General features: G+C 35.4%; 3 protein-coding genes and 1 long non-coding RNA gene across 16 annotated transcripts; 1 reads left to right on the top strand and 3 right to left on the bottom strand.

Annotated features, from left to right (window-relative positions):
- Positions 1-1,797: 1,797 nt before the first annotated feature.
- Positions 1,798-3,473, bottom strand: LOC104757450 (uncharacterized). 2 transcript variants are annotated; one of them, XR_015585983.1, is made up of 5 exons: positions 3,285-3,418; positions 2,671-2,774; positions 2,481-2,572; positions 2,100-2,398; positions 1,798-2,002 (listed from the first exon to the last, which is right to left on the bottom strand). It is a non-coding gene; the product is annotated as an uncharacterized LOC104757450 (long non-coding RNA). The 2 variants fall into 2 exon arrangements; XR_015585982.1 differs by lacking the exon at positions 2,671-2,774 and having other exon boundaries at positions 3,285-3,473.
- Positions 3,474-5,218: 1,745 nt separating this feature from the next.
- LOC147924121 (uncharacterized) lies at positions 5,219-9,902 on the bottom strand. Of its 4 annotated transcripts, none has more exons than XR_015586960.1 (14): positions 9,470-9,804; positions 8,697-8,986; positions 8,337-8,511; positions 8,004-8,087; positions 7,648-7,889; positions 7,280-7,511; positions 6,903-6,982; positions 6,731-6,815; positions 6,381-6,525; positions 6,176-6,289; positions 6,029-6,076; positions 5,853-5,937; positions 5,707-5,763; positions 5,219-5,622 (listed from the first exon to the last, which is right to left on the bottom strand). XR_015586960.1 is itself a non-coding variant. In XM_087495661.1 (14 exons), the coding sequence occupies exons 2-14, from the start codon at positions 8,924-8,926 to the stop codon at positions 5,486-5,488; spliced, it is 1,701 nt and encodes a 566-aa protein (XP_087351787.1). In that variant the 5' UTR covers positions 8,927-8,986; positions 9,470-9,902; the 3' UTR covers positions 5,219-5,485. The 4 variants fall into 4 exon arrangements, 2 of the variants coding, with proteins under 2 accessions (XP_087351787.1, XP_087351788.1); XR_015586961.1 differs by having other exon boundaries at positions 9,336-9,480; XM_087495661.1 differs by having other exon boundaries at positions 6,381-6,512; positions 9,470-9,902.
- A 174-nt stretch (positions 9,903-10,076) lies between these two features.
- LOC104757448 (coatomer subunit epsilon-1) lies at positions 10,077-12,005 on the top strand. The gene is made up of 7 exons (XM_010480190.2): positions 10,077-10,412; positions 10,516-10,605; positions 10,727-10,878; positions 10,984-11,119; positions 11,216-11,371; positions 11,542-11,621; positions 11,715-12,005. Exons 1-7 carry the CDS (start codon positions 10,242-10,244, stop codon positions 11,806-11,808), a joined length of 879 nt encoding a protein of 292 aa, XP_010478492.1. The 5' UTR covers positions 10,077-10,241; the 3' UTR covers positions 11,809-12,005.
- A 76-nt stretch (positions 12,006-12,081) lies between these two features.
- On the bottom strand, positions 12,082-16,183 carry LOC147924120 (UDP-arabinose 4-epimerase 1-like). 9 transcript variants are annotated; one of them, XM_087494510.1, is made up of 11 exons: positions 15,797-16,183; positions 15,006-15,085; positions 14,792-14,923; positions 14,436-14,560; positions 14,218-14,331; positions 13,914-14,113; positions 13,692-13,833; positions 13,511-13,605; positions 13,280-13,409; positions 12,726-12,870; positions 12,082-12,616 (listed from the first exon to the last, which is right to left on the bottom strand). In XM_087494510.1, exons 3-11 carry the CDS (start codon positions 14,850-14,852, stop codon positions 12,372-12,374), a joined length of 1,257 nt encoding a protein of 418 aa, XP_087350636.1. In that variant the 5' UTR covers positions 14,853-14,923; positions 15,006-15,085; positions 15,797-16,183; the 3' UTR covers positions 12,082-12,371. The 9 variants fall into 9 exon arrangements, with proteins under 9 accessions (XP_087350636.1, XP_087350637.1, XP_087350639.1 ...); XM_087494511.1 differs by having other exon boundaries at positions 15,349-15,920; XM_087494513.1 differs by having other exon boundaries at positions 15,612-15,898.
- Positions 16,184-20,119: the final 3,936 nt, after the last annotated feature.

Here is a 20,119-nt window from a genome sequence, read left to right as displayed (position 1 = left end):
TTATAATTGATAGTATAAATTAATACTACTTTTTTTTGTCTGTCTGCCCGCAAGAAGAATAAAAGAGATTCATATTATTGTGAGAGAATAATAGCACACTGTTTTTTGAATACCATTTCAAGTTTTACTAATCTTTGATTTAATTATTAACGGAATTCAAACAAAAGACCTCTAATTATCTTTCATTTTAGATTATGATTTCTTGTCTTGACATAGTTTTATGACAAGATCACTCCAAAACGAACTTGATTATGAAATTGATAAGACGAGATATTATACAACATCATACGAGTAGACATATATATATATCTATTAATTACGTATATATGTACGGGTACACTTGCGATTGTAAAGAGAAGTGATGAGTGATCAACGGCGAAGCAAAGAGATACAACCGCATTTCTCGGAATACGTTTCTTTGTTAACCAATAAGAATCCGCCACAGAAACATTATATGACTTTCATTTCTTTCTGTTGAATAGTTAAAATGTATGTTTGAAACAGATACTAAAATTCTATGCAAACATATCAGTACAGTATGATGCAATTTTTAAACCGTTTGTATATTTGTGTGTGACATTTGTAATAATTTTCTAATAATATTACAAAATTATATTGAATTATTGAAAAATAATTTGCGATTCATTCAGTATTCAAATATTGATTACATAAAAAAACTGTTATCATACGGTGTGATGAATGCTTTTCTTTTTCATTGGATATCGTTTTTTTTTTTTGTGGGTATAAATTTAAATAACTTAGATGATAATATATACGGCAACCCAAAATATTCACAAAAACATGTGGGATAATATTTTTTAAAAGTATATGTAACAACTTCGCACAAGAACACGTAAAATGGCTGGGAAGTATATTAACCGTAGACGAGTCATATCTTTATATACAAATATATTTGTGGGATAATATAAGAAAGTATGTTATAAGGATGTGATATATTTGTCGACTTCTTCATGATGAACACAAACCCACGTTCGTACATAACAACACCATCAATAGTTTTAAAATACACCGATCCTGTTACAAATGGCGCACATATATATACACTCCCGATCTCTCTCATGTCATTTTGACACTTTTTAACAAACTTAAAGAACATAAAATAATTTTTCTTACACCCTTTAAATTTAAATTAGTTTTTGATATTAGGAATATTTATATTAGAACATAAAAATTAAATTAGAAATTTTTATGCCAAATTTTATGTTGAAAATCTAAGACAACACTTATATTAAAACATACAAAATAATGCTAACATGACATTTTGTGAAACAAAAGGAATATATAACTTAATTCTAAAATATTTATAAATATAAATTAAATATATTAAAAATTTGACGACTCAGAAAAATTGTCTCCAGGTAGATTAATCCTATACCTTTCATGCACTTGTAAAAGGGACAAAAGTAGTGTAAATATAATTTTTTTTTTTTTTTTTTTTTTTTTTTGAACAACTTGTAAATATAGGTTATATCATATATGCATAAGTTTAAACTTTAAGGGAGCTTTGCCTCTTTAAGAGTAGCCTTGAACCCTTAAGATAACAGTGAGTTACCTGGTTTGAATTCTGACTAGAGAGCAATCGGTTGAGATGAGCCTACATCTATAGGCTTCTTAGTTGTTCGGCTAGTGTTTAACCGAGTTGCATAGCTATAAACAACTAAGAGCATGGGCATCGGTTAGGGACAATTTTCGGTCCCTCAAATTTTATATTATTATTTTGAAAGTTTCTTATTTTTAGCATGAATATTGATGTCTATTTGTATTTGGTCCCCTGAATAAAATAATAATATAACATTAACATTGAAAACATTTACAAAAAGTTAAAAAATCATCGCCTGCTCAAACAGACACCAACAATGTTCAAGGTTAACACATTCTGGAAAATATAACGTTGATCAGAGCTCTGGATCGAGAGAACACCTTTCATTCTGTATAAATCATCGCCTCTTTCTTCGATCAATTTTTCTAACCAATCGTCAACCTAAACAAGTTCATATAAACAGAATGTGTTAATGTCAATAAGGCCTGATGGAATCAAGAATCAGGTAAAGTAAAGATGGAGGAAAGTAGCTTTTTACCTCATCAAGATCAAGAATTCCTTCGGAAACTATGCTAACACTTGTGACAGCAGAGTCATGAACATGATCATGTTGATGTTCGTTGTGCTTTCTTGTATTAGTATAAGTTTATCACTCATTTATAATGACAAAAGTGAAATTCGAAGATGCTCGTGGAATGATTCAACTTCTAAATTAGCTAGGTTAACAAACCAGTTTCTATTTGAAGACTGGTCTATATACCATGACTGCATTGATGGTGATGATGATGATGATCCTCTGCACAACTCAAGCCATCTACATTGACTTCTGAATCAATTCTGAAAAGGTATGCTATTTCAGGACACCAACAGAGAGAAAGAAAGATACTTAAACTTGGACAAAATACATAGCAGAAGTTACCTCTCAAGATCATAACCTCCTATCCCTAAGACAAAATCCATATCAACATCTCCGAATTTGGTGTTTTTGATGGGAGCCATAGAGTTGATTTGCTATTGATTTTAAAAACCAAATAAAGAAGAAGTGTCAATGACTATTATCAAAACCAAACAATCAAGTCTTAGCAAAGATGTAAAGTCCTGCAGCACACCCTCATCTCCTACTCGTACAGGTTTCTACACTACCAAAGTCCACTTGCCAATCAAGAGACTCGGTCCTGCACACTACTACTACCCGACGCGTAATCTCTATATCCTGTTTAAAGATTTTGCAGAGTATTATTACAATCACCAGAGTGATATGCTAACTTCAGTTGAGATAAGAGTTATAGATACAAAGCACAAAGAGTATTGTTAACAATCATAATTACACACTGCCTGCTACACAATTAACAAGGAAATGCCACAAATACGGATATTTTGTAAAAAGAATGACGAAGTTAGAGTGAAGTAGTAAGAAACAAGACAGAACTTCGAATATGCAGAGAGCTCCACAATTGATCAACTGGCTTTAGCCAAAACCTAGAATTCTCTCCTAAGGTATTTCAATTTCCTACTTTAAACGAAAAAAAAAAACTCAAACCTCCATTGTTGCTTAAAATTAGAGCAATTTCTGGTTTTCTAACTCACATTTTCCCAGTAAAATCACACAAATCAAGAACAAAACTGACCAAATCCACCATCCAAATTCGAATTTGTTCCTATTCTACAGCCAAAAGGTATTCTGAGATCTGCGACCGAGTCGTAAACAAAAAAATATACTGACCTCAAGCTGATCGCCGGAGTAATTCATAAACATTAGCGCGTGGAACTGGTGTGGCCATGGATTTGGAATCGGCTCAACTGGGGTGGCCGTTGTCGCCGTCGAGAGAAGAAAGAATTCGAACAAAATTTGTCTCGACAAATTTTTTTGGTTTAACCCTAGAGAATTCAACAGCCAATCATAATAGACCACGTGGCGAAGAAAACGGACGAAAAACGTCCTATAATAAGAACCATTTTTTCAATAATGGGCCTTTTAGAATTAAATTAATTCCATAAAAAAACCAGGGACGGCCCGAATCGACGGCCTTGCCCATGGTCTAAGAAGCGTATAGAGTATGGATCTAGGCTAGTATAGCTACACTACCTAACGTTCACTGTACATTCAAGTACAAGGGTGAATTTTCGTAGAGTTGAATCCAAATACCTCCGATCGATAAACATGGATTTGACATTAAACGATTAGTCAATTTACATATGGTCTTATATAATTCGTATAAACTAAATTAGATTTGACATAAAGTGATTAGTCAAACCTGGTAATAGTTTTACACCAATCAAAAGTAATATCATGCAAAATCATCATAAATAACACATTAAAGAAATAATTAACTGAAAATTTAACATTATACTGTATAATCAAATAATTATGCATGAAGTAAAAACCAGTGGAACTCGTTCCCAAGAAGATATACATTCGAAAAGGGGTACACAAGATGTGATGTCTATACACAAACTTTCTATAATTATTAGTTTTGGTTATAATCACTTACCTTTAGAATATTGTAGACGCGCTAATCGTTATCTTTGTAAACTGATTGAGGCTTTACGTAAAAGAGTTATTGAGCTTTAAAGCTTCTTTATACACGTGTGCATAAATATTGACTTTACGTGCGATCATCTGTCCATGCCCTTTAAGTACTCCCCAAGTTCATTACTAAAAAAACCCTAGTCACACTCTTACTAAATGTAATCTTATTTCAGTTCTGTCGGTTTACCTACCATAAACCTATGAATCATCTAGAGAAAAATGATTTCTTAGATACGACAGTATTAAAATAACGTCACTTCACGAGGCCATAAGACATATATTTTAGAAAGTGTAAGACACAATCGAAACAACATAACCATATAAGTATACAACAAAGTTAATATAGCATAGTAGAGATCAATTCTTAATTTAGCAAATGTATGTATATAAAATACATAACCGGCCCCTTCAGGTACATCCGACAGACAAAAAAGGCACACAAAAATCGATTTCTAATGTGCAATAAACACTAATCTATACATCACATGTAAAATTGCATCCAATGTAAAAGCCATATATGACTTTGCAGCTGAAGTAATCTAAATAGCTTAGATGTCGTAGTTTTGTGTCTCCCTCGTCTAGTAGAAAATATAAAAGTCGAGGAACGAAAAAATAGATATAGAACAAAACAAAAAGGCAAAGAGTATTTTTCGGATCCATAATCATTGGTAAAATTTTAAAAGAAAAAAAACAGGTCTATGGGATTGTCAAAATAAAATAAATAAAAAAAAGACTAGGTGAAGTGGGAAAAACAAAGTCATTACAGTGTGGAAATTAAGAACATGAGTTCATCCTGATATGCCTTTTCGGGTTTGTCAGATAGCTTGGTTCTTCCTTCAATTGTCTCAGTACGTTCCATTACATAACTATTACTTTCACTCTCTCTTTTTTGATTTTTCTTTTCTTTGTTTATTAAAATCATGAATAAAGTGTTTTATTCAGATTGACAATTCGAGAAAAGGTGAGGCAACAGTTCAATGGAAAAGAAACGATTTGACTAGTTTTGGTTGTTTTCTAAAAACTCGGGAAAAAAGTGTTCATACAATCACGTTTGAATCTCAGCAGAAAATATTAGAAAACAACTAACATGTTGTTGCCAATCAAGGTAAGTCCAAAAGCCACTCTTATGTACAAAATGTCTTTTTTTTTTTTTTTTTATCTCTCTTTATAAAAAAAACAAAGAAGAAAAGCTTACAAGGTTAGATAATTGGGGATCACAGAAACATTGTAATATGTTTTGTATACCTATAACGTTTCCTATATGCATTTTAGTTTTAATTCTCTTTTGGGGGTTCATTGTTTTTACATTACATAGTACGAAAAGATGAAATTTTTGCACTTGAATTTACTTTTGCTTGATTTGTTCTTTAATCATTTTAGATCCTCCCTTTTGATCATCTCCGGGGACTATTGTGGGATTGATTCGGATGTGAAAATGGTGATCCGGAAGAGCCTCTGGATCCTTCAGAGGATATAGGTGAATCAAGCAAATCCTGTAAGGCTTGATTCTCAGGTGCAGGATACGGTGTTTCTGCGAGGAAAAAAAAAAAAAAAGAGCTCAAACCCAATTCTTGAGACCATATTAAAGCTTAGCAAAGTCATAGTATTAGTTTACCGAACAGTGTCTTGAGGGATGGTTTCTTTGGTGTCTTACTCTTCCGCTTCAATTCCGCTGCGTAGATAGAGTTCAAAAATGAACCATTGTTATAAAAGCAAATAACTAACACTCCCTGTGCATATGAGAAAAGATCTGTTACTAACCCATGCCAGGGATATGGTGTTCATCAACGATCTCAAGATTCTTGAATGTATAACCAAGAAAATTTACATCTTTGGATGAGATCATCTGCAAATAAGTTTGTAAATAACTAGTAAGAATGATGGAACTCGATTGCACATACATGCAAAAAAAAAAAAAAAAAAGGAGATCTACCTACCTTTCGCCAAGGGCCAGACTTGGAAGAAGTTTGACAAGTAGATGGCACCTGAATATTAAAATATTAATCGATATTTAGCACTGATAGGGAAGCAAAAACAAAGGTTGAGAATTATTAGAAGAAAGAAATAGATGGTAATGAACAAACCTCGTCAAACTTTTCAAAGTTTTGGGTATCAAGTTCATGCTTCACTTGTGGTATATATGGAGCATTTGACTCATATAGTCGTTCCCATTCTATTCCTCTAAACCAAGGGTGTCCCTGTAATGGGAAAGCAGATCAGACATCTAACGCACATTTCATTCTAGAATTCAGCTTTTGTCTTGATACAAAGAGAATGGTGTTTAAGTACTTTAATTTCATGAACTCCTTTGGTTCCAAGCCTCTGTTCGACATTGCAGAGCAGTCTTCGGATGAGATCTTTTACTTCGATTGAGAGTTTAGCTTCATCAGGAAATTTTAAGCAGGTTTTCCAGTTTACAATCTGCAGAGATAAACTGAGCAATTGTTTGATATACTAGTCAAGCGTAGTAGGGATAGGTCTGCCATACCCATACAACACGTTACCAAAAGATGTGGTTCAAAACATATACACTAGCTAGTCCGATTAATCGATAGGCTAATTTTGAGGTTAATCTAAAATTCTTATATTTAACTGGGAAATAATATAGTAGAAGGTTATTTAAGCCTATATATGCATACCTTTCTACATGTTGCCAAAGGCTCTTCAGAGTAGAATGGCGGAAACCCCACGAGCATCTCGAACATGATTGCTCCAAGGGACCACCTATTTAAAAACAGTTTTTACAATGTTAGCTGAATAAATTATAACGTACAGTGTAAAACACACAACACAAGGGTTAAGATAACTAACCAGTCACACTCCATTCCATACCCTTTCTTCAGAAGCACCTCAGGAGCAATGTAATCGGGAGTTCCTACTGTAGAAAAAGCCTGAACGGTACACGAAAGAGCCATCTTATTACGTTAGGACTTAGGACTATATGGAAACGTCATTTAAATAACTAAAATAGGACAAGACAAAGGAGCTTTAAGGCAGATTAGACAATTTTCCATAGACAAATAAAAGGTTTATATAACTTCCTTTTCTAAGTAACAGAAAAATATCCCTTTCACTTCATTCTCAGTCAAAAAAGAATCGTTATTTACGGAATATTTCAGAAGATATTCAGGTGTAACAGAACAGCAACCACGGAAAGATAGAGATAAGTAAATCTAGTCCATCCATACCAGGGTCCTTCTGTTTTGTTGCCAATGTAAGACCTGTTCCTGCTGAGTTCGCCTAGGTGCAGAAGGAGGCTTGGAGTGTCTGTCATGTTCTGCTGCAGGCTTTGTATTCCTGTCAACAAGCTCCGCCTTGAAATCTGGAAAATTTTTGCTTTCCAAAGACTTGCTCAATCCAAAATCCGAAAGCTTGATATGGCCGTTACGAGTGATCAATAAATTATCAGGCTTTATATCTCTGAAAAATCAAAGGAAGAAACGAGAGTTAAAATTATCACCACATATCAACTGAAAGCTAATTGACAAGCACTGTAGAAAACGATAAAATGGACAACAAAACAATGTGAAAAGCTTCAAAGGCCAGTGGTTAGAACCTGTGGACGTAATTATGCTTATGGATAGACTCAATAGCCAGGATTGTCTGTGCAACATAGAACCGAGTCTCATCTTCCCGTAAGGTATCTTTTCGCATCAGCAGTGTCATCATATCACCTCCAGGGAGGTATTCCATAATAAGATACAAATGCTCATCATCTTGGAAGGAATAGCAAAGCTTGACGATGAATGGACTATCGACTTCTGCAAGCACATTTCTTTCAGCTTTAACATGTTCCACCTGATATTTACCGCATAAAGGGATAAGTGTATTTTCACAGATGTTAATGAATGACTAATTTAATCACAAGGGAACTCTTGGATTTTGTAGAAATACAATAAAACAGTGCTTTACCTGCCCTCTTCGAAGCATCTCGGATTTCTTTAGCTTTTTCATTGCATACACGCTGCCAGTAGTTTTTTCTTTACAAATTCTCACCTGAACAGAAATAAAATATATAAAATCAATACAAAACTAAGATCACTAACGGAAGCTTTGGTTTATATAGACAGAAAATAATAGGCAGTAAGAGAAACCAAAAAATGAAACAGCAACAAAAATCGCAATTGAAAATGCATGACTTAATCGAAAGATCAATGTAAAGATGAGACAATATATTAGCTAAGCTTAGAAAAAGGAAGCAACAAAAGAAGAGAGGCAATCACAAAAGGGCGTGAAGATAGAAACCTCCCCGAAAGCACCCCGGCCAATGATGCTCAGCAGTTCAAAGTCATCAACTCCCATTTTCTGTCTTTGTAGACGCATATACTCCATTTCTTTTTTCTCAAAATTCTTTAGTATATTCATTTTGTCTTCAACAGGAACATCAGCATCAGCTAGGTTTTGTTCCAAGATGCTCCGACTGTAATCAAGAGCAAGCTGATATCAGAAGGTTCAATCTAAACCAGTAAACCAATGCCTCGTCTAGGAAACAAAGTCAGAACTCACAGCAAAAAAAGTAATCTCAAGCCTCAGTACTAGATGACATAACTACTAAGAAGTAAAACATTGGCGTCACAGGTCACAGGAAGAATCAAGAGAACGTACCGCTCTTTTCTTTCCTGAAGACTCTTCTTCTGAGTTTTATAATGATTCTCGATATACTGTTTTGCTGCAGCAACTCTCTGTTTAGTAGCATTGGATGGTGCATCATTCATAGGAGGTCTGCCAAGATTCCTCACATTATTATTACCCTCTTGTCCTTTTTTAGTAGGACTAGATTTATCAGGTTTCTGCTGCCGTATCTGAAACCAACTCCTTGTAGACTCCGTCGCCATTTCAAAAGCCAATATATAAAACTCAGATGTAGATCACAACACTATACAACTTCATAAAACCTGCAGGAAATCCACAAATCCCAAAATGCTCAAACTAAAATCAAATTCATCAAAGTTCTGCTACACAAATAGATTGCATCCGATAGCAAAAGTTCAAATTTTTATCTTACAACGCAGGTCAAGTTCCAAAAAAGATTATAACTTTTCACTTCAACATCACATAAATCGAGTCTAATCAATCATCACTCTACATAGATACACATACATCTAGTTCTGGATTGTGGATTAGTGTATACGCGCATGCATTCGAATCAAAACATGCTTATAATAAAAAATGAAAAAACATCAGAAATCAAACTAAGATAAAAGGATAGTTACAGACTCAAATCGGAAACAGGTTACGACTTACGAACGAACCAGGCGGTATTGACCAAGAAGAACACGAAAAGTCAAACTATTCGTAAAGAAAATGTTTTTTAGAAAGACAAAAAAACTCGATCGGAGAAGATCACAAATATTTCGAGAAGGATCAAAGAAACTTACATTAACAAAACAACAAATCAGAGGTTTTTTTTTGATGTTTTAGCTCTTTTGGCTCTAATTCGAACAATCGAACTCTCTTGCTTACACGCATTCACTTCGAAACGGAAAAAAAAAAATTTAATTATAAAAGATCTCTCACAAAAAATAAGGAGAGCAAAACGGATTACAAACTAATAACGTTTTTTTGAGTAAAGGGTATTTTGGTCAACAGTTATTTAAATCTGAAAGCAGTAATCGCCGTTAATTACAGTCACGATGACTGTATTAGCTGATAAAATGTAAAAACCGACACCGGTAAACTGGTTTTTAACTATTTCCGGGGTAGTAACCGGCTCATTTAAATGGGGAAACGAATGAAACGTGTTTATAAACTGTTGGATTGTATGTCGACACGAAACGTGACAGCACGATCGTACGGAGTGGCTTTCAACGGGGTTTGCTGACGTCATCCCGCGCTGATCGGACAATAAATAACGCGTTTTCTTGGTAAAGACAAGATCGTAACCGTTCGTACGTAAGACACGTGTAAAGGTATCACAGTTCAGAACTATTGGGTAACTCAAAAGCCCATTTACTAATAGCACGGAGTCCACTGGGCCGGAAAAAGATCACAGTTGGTGTTATTTGCACAAATCGAAATGTATGGGGTCTTTTATACATAAACTTGTTTAATTTTTGGTTTTGATTATTTCACACACTTCAGTTTTCTCTATTTTGCGGATCTGTGAGATCTAGAGGAGGAAGAAGAAAAGAAGAAGAAGGAAGGAAGACAATGGCATCCATGGCAGGACCAGATCATCTCTTCAATCTGAGAAACCATTTCTACTTGGGTGCTTATCAAGCTGCGATCAACAACAGCGAGATCCCTAATCTCTCCCAGGAAGATATCGTCGAGCGAGACTGTCTCGTTCATCGCGCTTACATTGCTCTCGGTAGCTATCAGGTTTTGGCCTCTCTGCTCTCGAACTTTTTGATTTGGATTTCAATTTGTTTTGATCAATTAGTGATTTACGTTTTTTATTTCTTTTCAAATTTCGTCTTCGTAGCTTGTCATCAGTGAGATCGACGAAGCGGCTGCTACTCCTCTGCAGGCAGTGAAGCTCCTTGCTATGTATCTATCGAGTCCTGAAAATAAGGTAATTCTGGAGATTTTGAGATGTTCCGATTCATGTTCTGTAGCTGAATTTAAGATTACTCTAGGATTTTGATTGCTAATGTTTGTGATATGCATTGTTTGAATCTGTGATTTTGGTTTAGGAATCAACCATTTTAAGCTTGAGGGAATGGTTGGCTGATCCAACTGTAGGAAACAATGCTACTATTAGGTTGGTTGCTGGTACTATATTCATGCATGAGGAAGACTATAACGACGCTCTCAAGCATACTCATTCTGGAGGAACCATGGATCTGTAAGCTTTTTGATTTTTTTTTTTGTTGTTGTTGGATCTTGTCTTAGTGATTGTTAAGGTCTTACCATTACTCGGTAATTGATTGTTGTTTCTGCATATTTGTAGGCATGCTTTGAATGTTCAGATTTTCATTAAGATGCATAGGTCAGATTATGCTGAGAAACAGCTGAGAGTGATGCAACAGATTGATGAAGACCACACACTCACTCAACTCGCGAGTGCATGGTTGAACCTGGCAGTTGTATGATATGAATATCTACTTCTTCTTTTTTCCATATAGTGTAGAGAAGATTGTTAATGTGTTTGCTAATAATGTTAAACTGTTGTATCATCTTAGGGGGGTTCCAAGATACAGGAAGCGTATCTAATCTTCCAGGATTTCACTGAGAAGTACCCAATGACAAGCTTGATCTTGAACGGCAAAGCAGTTTGCTGCATGCATATGGGTAATTTTGAAGAGGCTGAGACTCTACTACTTGAAGCACTCAACAAGGTGAGTGATGAGCCTCAATCCATTTCTCTCATGTCACCGGATATGCTGCACTTGCTTTATCAACTATGTTTATACTATAAAACTCCTTACAAGAAGTCTATAACTTCTTAATTATTCGTTTATTGGAAAATGGATATGTTTGAAAACAAAGATGTTTATGCTCATTGCAGGATGCTAAAGACCCAGAAACTCTTGCAAACCTAGTTGTATGCAGTCTTCATGTCGGGAAATCGTCTTCGCGCTACCTAAAGTAAAAATATTCATGACCTTATGCAATATTTGCGTAACTATGAATCACATCAGTAAGCTGACTTATTCCTCCATTTCCAATCTTTTTTTGCAGCCAACTGAAACTTTCACACCCTGAACATGTCCTTGTGAAGCGAACAGCATCAGCTGAAGATAACTTCGAGAGAGCACTTCAATCTTTCGCCTGAAAGTACCTCAAATCCCATGGAATCGATAAGCTTTATAATCTACCAGAAGAACATCATTATCTTACAAACTCTGTCTTGAAATTATCATATATGAACAGTTTTCCGGATGTGTTGCATTTAACTTTGATTTCTCACTGAATCTTTTGTTGTCATTTGAGTTTTTAATCCAACAAGAGTAGGGATCTTGTTCCTTCAAATCCAGGACCTCCTTAACTTATGAGACAAAAGTCATACTTGTGAGAATCAAAATTACACAAACACAGCTAGATCCAATTTTTGTGAACATATAAAAGAGCCAGGGAAGCTTTATTAAGACTAATAAATAAAAATATTGAGAGAGGTACATGTAACAATGAACGGCTGCTTCCTAAAAGAACCTAAAGCCATTACAAAATGAATATCAATCAAAATTAAATCTCATCATGTGATCTCATTTTTTAATAGTATGGATAATATATCTTATGTTATATTTATATATGAAACATCATCTCCTCCTACGCTTCTGCTCAGATACCGCATCTGGAATCAAAATCTCCATGCATCAACTATAGGAATGAACAAAGTCAGTAAGCCGAGACCGATGAGGTTAACCCGTAGCCATTACGGTGGAGCTTCTGCCATCTCCACGCCGTCTCAAGACTCTGTTTGAGATTAGTGTGCTTAGCTGTCCAATTAAGTTCCTTCCTGATCTTGCTTGGGTCACTGTAAACCTCGGCGTAATCACCTGCACGTCTAGGCAAGTACTCGATCTTGATCTCAACACCAGTTGCTTTCTTGCACGCTTCAACAAACTCTTTCACCGAGCTACCTACTCAAACACACACAGCAAAAAGAAACAGTCTTTAAATCCATTTGCTAAACAGTAGGAGTTTTTCTTCAGTACAGTACTGATGTACGCCAAAAGTCAATACTCATACCTTTCCCGGTACCAACATTGTAGATTCCGACTTTGCGGGGTTTTGCCTTTTGAAGAGCTTTAACATGAGCATCAACCAAGTCAGTGACATCAATGTAATCCCGTACGCAAGTTCCATCACCTGTTTTGTAGTCTGTTCCTTTGATCTGGGGATAAATCAAAGAAAAAGAAAAGTTCAATGAAGGTCTATGATTAGAGAAGACTGAAAGCTTAGCTTATACCCACGTGAATGTAACAAGTAGACTAATTTAAATCTTTGCTTTAATAAAGAAAACTCAAGGAATAAGTTGTCTCAATTATGTATTTTTGCTCAGCTGGTAAACTACTTATCAGCTTTTTGGCAAACATTTTTTAACATGTTCTACAGCATGTGCCATCCCCTAAATATACCAAAAACAAAAAAGACAGAACTTTTCAAAGAATCTAATAGTGCCAATCTGTGATGACTGTCCAAAGAATAAAAGAGTCAAGACCCTGTCCAAAACTGAAAGTGAAAAGCTCCGAGAAAACATGATTAACTTCAGAAAAAGTTCCTCAACTGAAGAAAGTGATTACCTGTAGGCCAGGCATGATACCACGTGCTGCATCAAAGCAAGCACCGGAGATGCGTCCATGCTCTCGGAGCTCAGGCCTTGGGGCTTCACCCAATCTACCCTCTGGATCGGATCCAATCACATTGAAATATCTGGATATTAGTAGAAATAGAACTTTGTCAATCTCAGGGAAAGTTAAGAGAAAATGCACAATACCACTAGATAAACTTAGAAGAGTATCAATAAAACCAACCTTAAGATCATAACTGCCATATCTGAGTTCTTCGAGAAATCCAAAATGATATCTTCTGCCATCTTTTTGGCCTTACCGTATGGATTGATTGGCACCTGAATTGACAATGTTTATGGGGTTAGAGTGCATAGAAGAATTACTGTGGCTATAACTATAAATCAGTTGACAAAAAAAATTTCACCTGTGGAGTTTCCTCTGTAATTGGCATAACATCAGGCTCCCCATACGTTGCACAAGTACTTGAATATATCAAAGTCTTTACTCCATGAGCAGCCATTGTCTCTAATACAACCAAAGTATTTGATGTAATATTGTGATAATACCTGTAATTGGCAGAACAAAAAATTACTTGTTTCAGATTCATCATATATTTACACAGGGAAAAGTTGCTCAATGTACTCACTTAAGAGGGAATTGTGTGCTTTCCCCAACATATGCAACAGCGGCAAAATGCATCACAGCGTCAAAGGCGTTTTCTGTGAATATCTTATTGACAGCCTTTGCATCTCCAAGATCAGCATAAATAAATTGAAGCCTTCCAGGTTCAGGAAACAGTTCTTGCAAAATCTTGACTGCGCCAAGATTCCCACGTGATAGATTGTCCTGTTAAACAGAGAGAGAGAGAGAGATTTAATTAATTGTGATATCGACATTTACAATAAAGCTGAACAAAGAAACCTGAATCTATGTAAGCCAAAGAAAGATACCACAATGGTCACTCGGTATGATTCCTTTAGAAGCCTTAGAGCTGCATGTGAACCGATATACCCAGCACCACCAGTGACTAAAACATGTGTAACCCCTGGCTCATGTAGAGAAAACTGCAAACACAGAACAACAAAAATGAAAGAAACTTGAGCAATGTTTCACCAGTAACATCCTTCTTTCTCTAACAACTCAAGCAAAGGACAGTAAGGAGTTATACCACGCTCGGAGTATTGAACGTAGGAGATTGCTTGAGCATGAAAATGCACAAAGCTGTAAGAGAAGCTGTCAAAAGAATCTTTCCCAAGTAATTGTTTTTCTTCTTGGGGTCTGCATAATCCAGCCCTGCATTCCCAACATCAGCAAGATCTGTCTGTTAATATATACATTATAATTATTAAAAAAAACCACAAAAGACTCACACTTTGAAGCTCTAAACCCCACAAAAAATTATGTCATCCACCAACCTAAATTTTCAAACTAAATTCTCAAAAATTTCAGAGCTAACTGAAAATGACAACACATTGATCCTTCCCCAAGTGAAATCAATAGCAAGGATCAAGAGTAAAATCACACCTCCAAGAGACATAGATCTGTTCTGCCTCCCTTGGCTTCTTGCTCGACCAAAATTAAACATATTGATTCACTTAAAAGCTCGCCGGAAACAAACACTAGATGTAAAGTTGATTCAGCAACGCCCTAAATCACCTGAAAAAGACCAAACCTTAAATTCTTTTCCACAAAAAACCCCCAAAAAAACTGAGAACTATCTGTAAAAAAAAAAAACAACCTTAGCCAGAGAACTCAAACATAAAAATGCAAAGGAGGAAATGAGTAGTTCAGATAACATAGATGAGAGAATGATTCACCCTGGGGAAAACAAGAACCAAACGATGAGGAAAAAACCTTAGAAATTAACTGATGAGAAGCTACAACGCAATTTAAAGATGAGAGAAGCCTCAAATCTTTTTGCCGGAAACCTTATTTGAATTAAAACACTTGGGAATTAGTATTAAAAAAAAAAAAAAAAACCCTAGATTGGGAAACTCTTGCCGGAGCAATGTCGGTCCCATGACAAATGACAAATGCAGAGCAAAAAAAAAAAAAACATAATTTATTTAATAAAGACTAACCCAAAGTGAAAATTCACCAACGAAAAGATCCTGATTTCATCAAAACTCAAAGAGAGTGAAATAGAAAACTGTATGCGAGATAGTAACTCATAAGAAGAAGCAGAAACGGAAGAAGAAGAATGAAATAAAACGTAGTGTGGCTAAATTATGCATAAATCTAAGACTTTTTATGAAGAAAAAAAAAACGAATAAGGAGGGACCTATAAAGAAACGGACATGGAAGAAGAAAACAAAAGAGAGGGGGAGCATTAATGGCGGCTCACGTGTATCAACAGCAGCAGGGCTTTGTGTGTGCAGAGAGCAGAGAGAACAGAGACTAACCAACCACAATTCGAGGAAGATGATAAGCGAAAAGAGAGAGAGAGAGAGAGAGAGAGAGAGGATTCGACTTTTCTTTGTGGGTTCTGTGAAAGATTCAATTTTTATCAGAGAGAGAGGGGAAACGTACGATGAAGAAAGAGGGTAGTAGTGGTGCGTGCGACCTCGATCGAAGGCGCGTTCCGGTGAGGGGCTACGAAGAGAGAGAGAGAGAGAGATGGCGGAAATTTCTCGGTTAATAAGAAAAATAAAGTAACGAGAGGAATTAGGAAGATATTAAAAATGTATATATTTGACTTTTCTGTCAGCTTTTTATTTTTCTTTCTCTTTAGATTCTTTTGATATCAACATGACATGTAGCAAGAATGATGGCTCGGACCAGTTATTACTTTTTTGTATTTTTTTTATTAAAACTTTAATTCCACCGGTTAAATTTTGTTTATGGCATATTTTATTGAAATAAATATTGTGCATAAGTGGTTAGTTCTATCGCATTTTTTCTATCACTTGCTTGGTATGAGTTTTTTTGGACCAAATTCAAGTGGTCATATATATTCACGATGTTACGATACTTCTCATTTGAACTTGATTGTGATGGTCAGATGTGTGTTTATGGTGGAAGGTTTCTTAAGTATTATATATATGTTGACGGTTCCTCGTATTCTTTTGGTTGAATTTTCATTACACATTTTTTATAGTATAAATGGTTTTATCATGGGTCAAAATGTGGCATGACTGAGATGTACCAAACTATACGAGTTCGATTGTAAGTTATGATAAAAACCCAACTTTGTCAAATCATAACATTCAAAAACAAATTTCGTTATCGAAATGTACCAAAAAAAGTTGAAAAAACTGTGACCAGAGAGAAATCACGAGACTTCTTGCTCCCCATTCATTTACATTTTCTAGCTTTACTTACTTTTCAAGACTTTAACAAATATTGTAATTTTATTATTAGACAAAAAAAAAGAATTTTAATAAAATATTTATGTACTACAACAGAATGTGATCTAAATTTTGTAGTTGAAACAAAATGTGTGTTAACATATGAAACGAAGTAAAAAAAAAAAAAGATCTTTCAAAATATGTGAACAAATACTATTTGTATTATAGTATGGAAATTTATTATTGGTTGCAAGATTTGTAACTATTGAAAATAACAATACATTAGAATAGAAATAATTGAAAGGGTTATTGTCTGGGGAAGAGCTAGCTGCTAGCTTTTGTAGGGGAGAGGGGAAAAGCACGATCAGCCAATAGGATTGTCGCACTTGTTGCGGCTACGATAACTCTGCGTGGAGACCAACTCCTTCGTGCTGACATGTCGGCCAGATTTTTTGTTTTTAACTGGTTTTTGTGACTTTACAAGCCCATTAATTAATATGGAATAGAAAACATATTACTATTGTTATTTCTGAATTCTGATATATTATCTATGTATCGTTTAATCTGTTTACATACTGTTATTTCTGAAACTCAGTTTAAAATGGTTTTGTGACCACACTTTACAAATCTCCTATATATCCCCTATATAACAAAATGTAAGTACATAACTTTTTTTAGACTATATAATTTTTATAAATTGATTACAAAATAGGTTATAGATTAAATATAGGTTGGTTACCTAAAATGTTATAAATTAATTAGTCAATTTGTGGCCTATATAAATACACTTATTAATATTTCAAAGAATCCTCTTAAAGAGAATATTGCAATGATTTATAAAATTTTCAAAATAAAATCTATTCCATATATTGTTACAAAATATATACTGTTAGGCGTAAAAAAAAAAAATCTTGGCAATTTATCACACTTAATCATAATTTCCAAGATCTTATTGTGTAGTTAAAAATAAAATCTTACATAAGCACGGATCATATTAAGCATATGATTTAACATAATGTTTAGCATATAATTTTATTGCATAATGTTTTATCAAAAAAAACTTTTAAAACAATCATGTAAATTATTTTTTATTCTAAAATTAGAATATAAATAAAAAGAATATCACAGTTTTTACCATCTTTTAAGTGTTAATTTTCTTATTGTTCTTTTTTTTAATGTTAAATTATATTCAAAGAAAAAATAAACGTTTTACAGCAGTTTTTATAAACTGATGTTTACATACTTAAACTTTTTGAAAAAGAAAAGAAAAAAATCAATAGTATCAGTTGAACCTTGAGGCCAGCCAAGCTAGAATGAGGGTGTCATCCTTGTCTGGCATTGTGTTTATCCTGTTACGGATGTTTTTGTCTATGATCTTCACTAGCTTCTCCACCGATGAGGATGGTTCTCCATGCCTCCTATCAGTTCTCTCCCGTCAAATTGAGTGGATAACATTCTGAAAAACATAATTCAATAAGAACCATTGTGTATTGTCCAACTCTGTCCCCATAAGCATGTGTATCACCTGCATCCAATTCGTTGTGTACTTGTCCGTGATTAGTCTTTTCACCAACGACTCCCAAAGCTGCTGCGTGAACGAACAGAGAAAGAACAAATGCTCTCGTGTCTCCATCGGATGATTGCAGAACACACAACTTGTGTTTGCGGTTGTGTTCCAGTTTACCATTCGTTCCCCTGTTGCGAGTCTGTTTTTCACCAACAGCCAAGTGAGAAAAGCAAATCATGGGGTTGCATGAGCGAACCAAATACTCGAGCCTCCTCCATTAATGGATGCGTTCCATGGATGTGTAACCAGGTGTCCTTCATTCGAAAGGTCTTATGATAAGTGTTACCTTTCCGCTTCTATAGAGAAACATCTTGTCTGTTATGAACACGTTTCAAGACGTTTCCGGTGAAGTTCTTCTTCAACCAAGCTGAGGAGCTCATTCCAATACCGTCTACGGCGAGTCTGGTCCATTGCTTCAGCTACCGTACTTGAGATTGGTATTCCCATAGTTAAACAACCACGATCCCCAGCTTTCTCATATAGACGGCCCAGAGAACTCCAGTCATCAAACCAGAATGAAGTGGACTCACCATTGTAAACCTCTATGCGGTGAAACTGTTTTGCTAGGTCCCTGTACTTCAGAAGCTTCTTCCATATCCAGGATCCAGCAACGGTATTATCTTTTTCTGACCAGAAAGAACCACTGCAAATGAGGTAACGGTGGATCCAGTTAACCCATAGTGAATTCTTGGCAGAGAGGATTCTCCAAATCAACTTGAGGACACTCACATTATTAGCCTCATGTAATGAACAAAGCCCCAAACCACCCTCAGACTTAGGGAGACAAACCTCTGACCATGCAACCTTAGTCTTCTTAGCATTCAGAGAAGGACCAGACCACAGAAACGCTGAACACAGTTGATCAATTTCGCGAATGCAGGCTCGTGGAAGTCTAAATGCAGAAATCCAAAAGTTTGTAATGCTGAAAATGATAGAGCGGAGAAGCTGTAGACGTCCAGCAAACGAGAGTGTTCTAGCCGTCCAAGAGTTTATCTTCGAACGTATTTGTTCAATCAGAGGGCGATAGTCTGCAGAGGACATGCGCTTTGGGAGGAGTGGGAGGCCGAGATACCGAATCGGTAAAGAGCCAGAAGCAAAGGGGAATTACTGAAGGATCTCGCTTTTCTGATCAGTGGAGACACCAGCCATAAATAAAGTTGATTTCTCCAAACTAATATTCAGTCCTGAATGAACTGCAAAATCATCAAAGACACTCACAGTACACCTTGAATAGATGTCTTATCTCCATGGACAAAGACCATCAGATCGTTGGCGAAGCATAAATGAACTTAGAAAATTTTGGGAATGATAATAGTAAACTTTTTGGCAATAATAGCCAAACAAAGCATGTGTAAGAATTCATGTCACATTTACAGTTAGCATGAGTGAAAAAAAAAAGTATACAGTGTTTTGCTCCGATTATGATATAACAACGATATAAACAGAATCGTTCGTTTTTAGTTGGGCAATTGGTTAATTGTAAAGACCAACTATTATACACAGATTTAATGTGCAAATAAAAATAGAGAGACGAGTTGGAAGAGGAGATGCAAAGGAAGTTATATGCAACGCAGTTCAGAAACTTAGAGCTGATATGTTAGTAATTGGCACACATGACTACGGCTTCATCAAAAGGTACAAGGGCGTAAGCCACTAATCTTTTTATAAGACACACCAAATATTTTGATTTAATGGGTTATTTGATATGGTTTTGGTGTATTTTGATAGGGCATTGCTAGGGAGTATGAGCCAGGGGCGGACCTACTTAGGAAGTAGATGGGTCACCTGACCTGGGTAAACTAGATAAATAGTTTGTTTTTACATATAATTACATAAAATTTCAGTAGCACAGATGGTAAATTCTGCACTGTTGACCTTCCCACACCCGAGTTCAAACCTCCAATATGACAAAATTTTAGTTTTTCCCTATAACTGACCTCCCTCAATTTTTATCCTGGGTCCGCTGCTGGTATGAGCGAGTATTGCGCGAAACGAGTC

The sequence above is a fragment of the Camelina sativa genome, chromosome 17, assembly GCF_030686135.1.
Source record: "Camelina sativa cultivar CO46 ecotype springtype chromosome 17, ASM3068613v1".
Taxonomy (NCBI): domain Eukaryota; kingdom Viridiplantae; phylum Streptophyta; class Magnoliopsida; order Brassicales; family Brassicaceae; genus Camelina; species Camelina sativa.
This window is presented reverse-complemented; position numbering and strand designations above follow the sequence as displayed.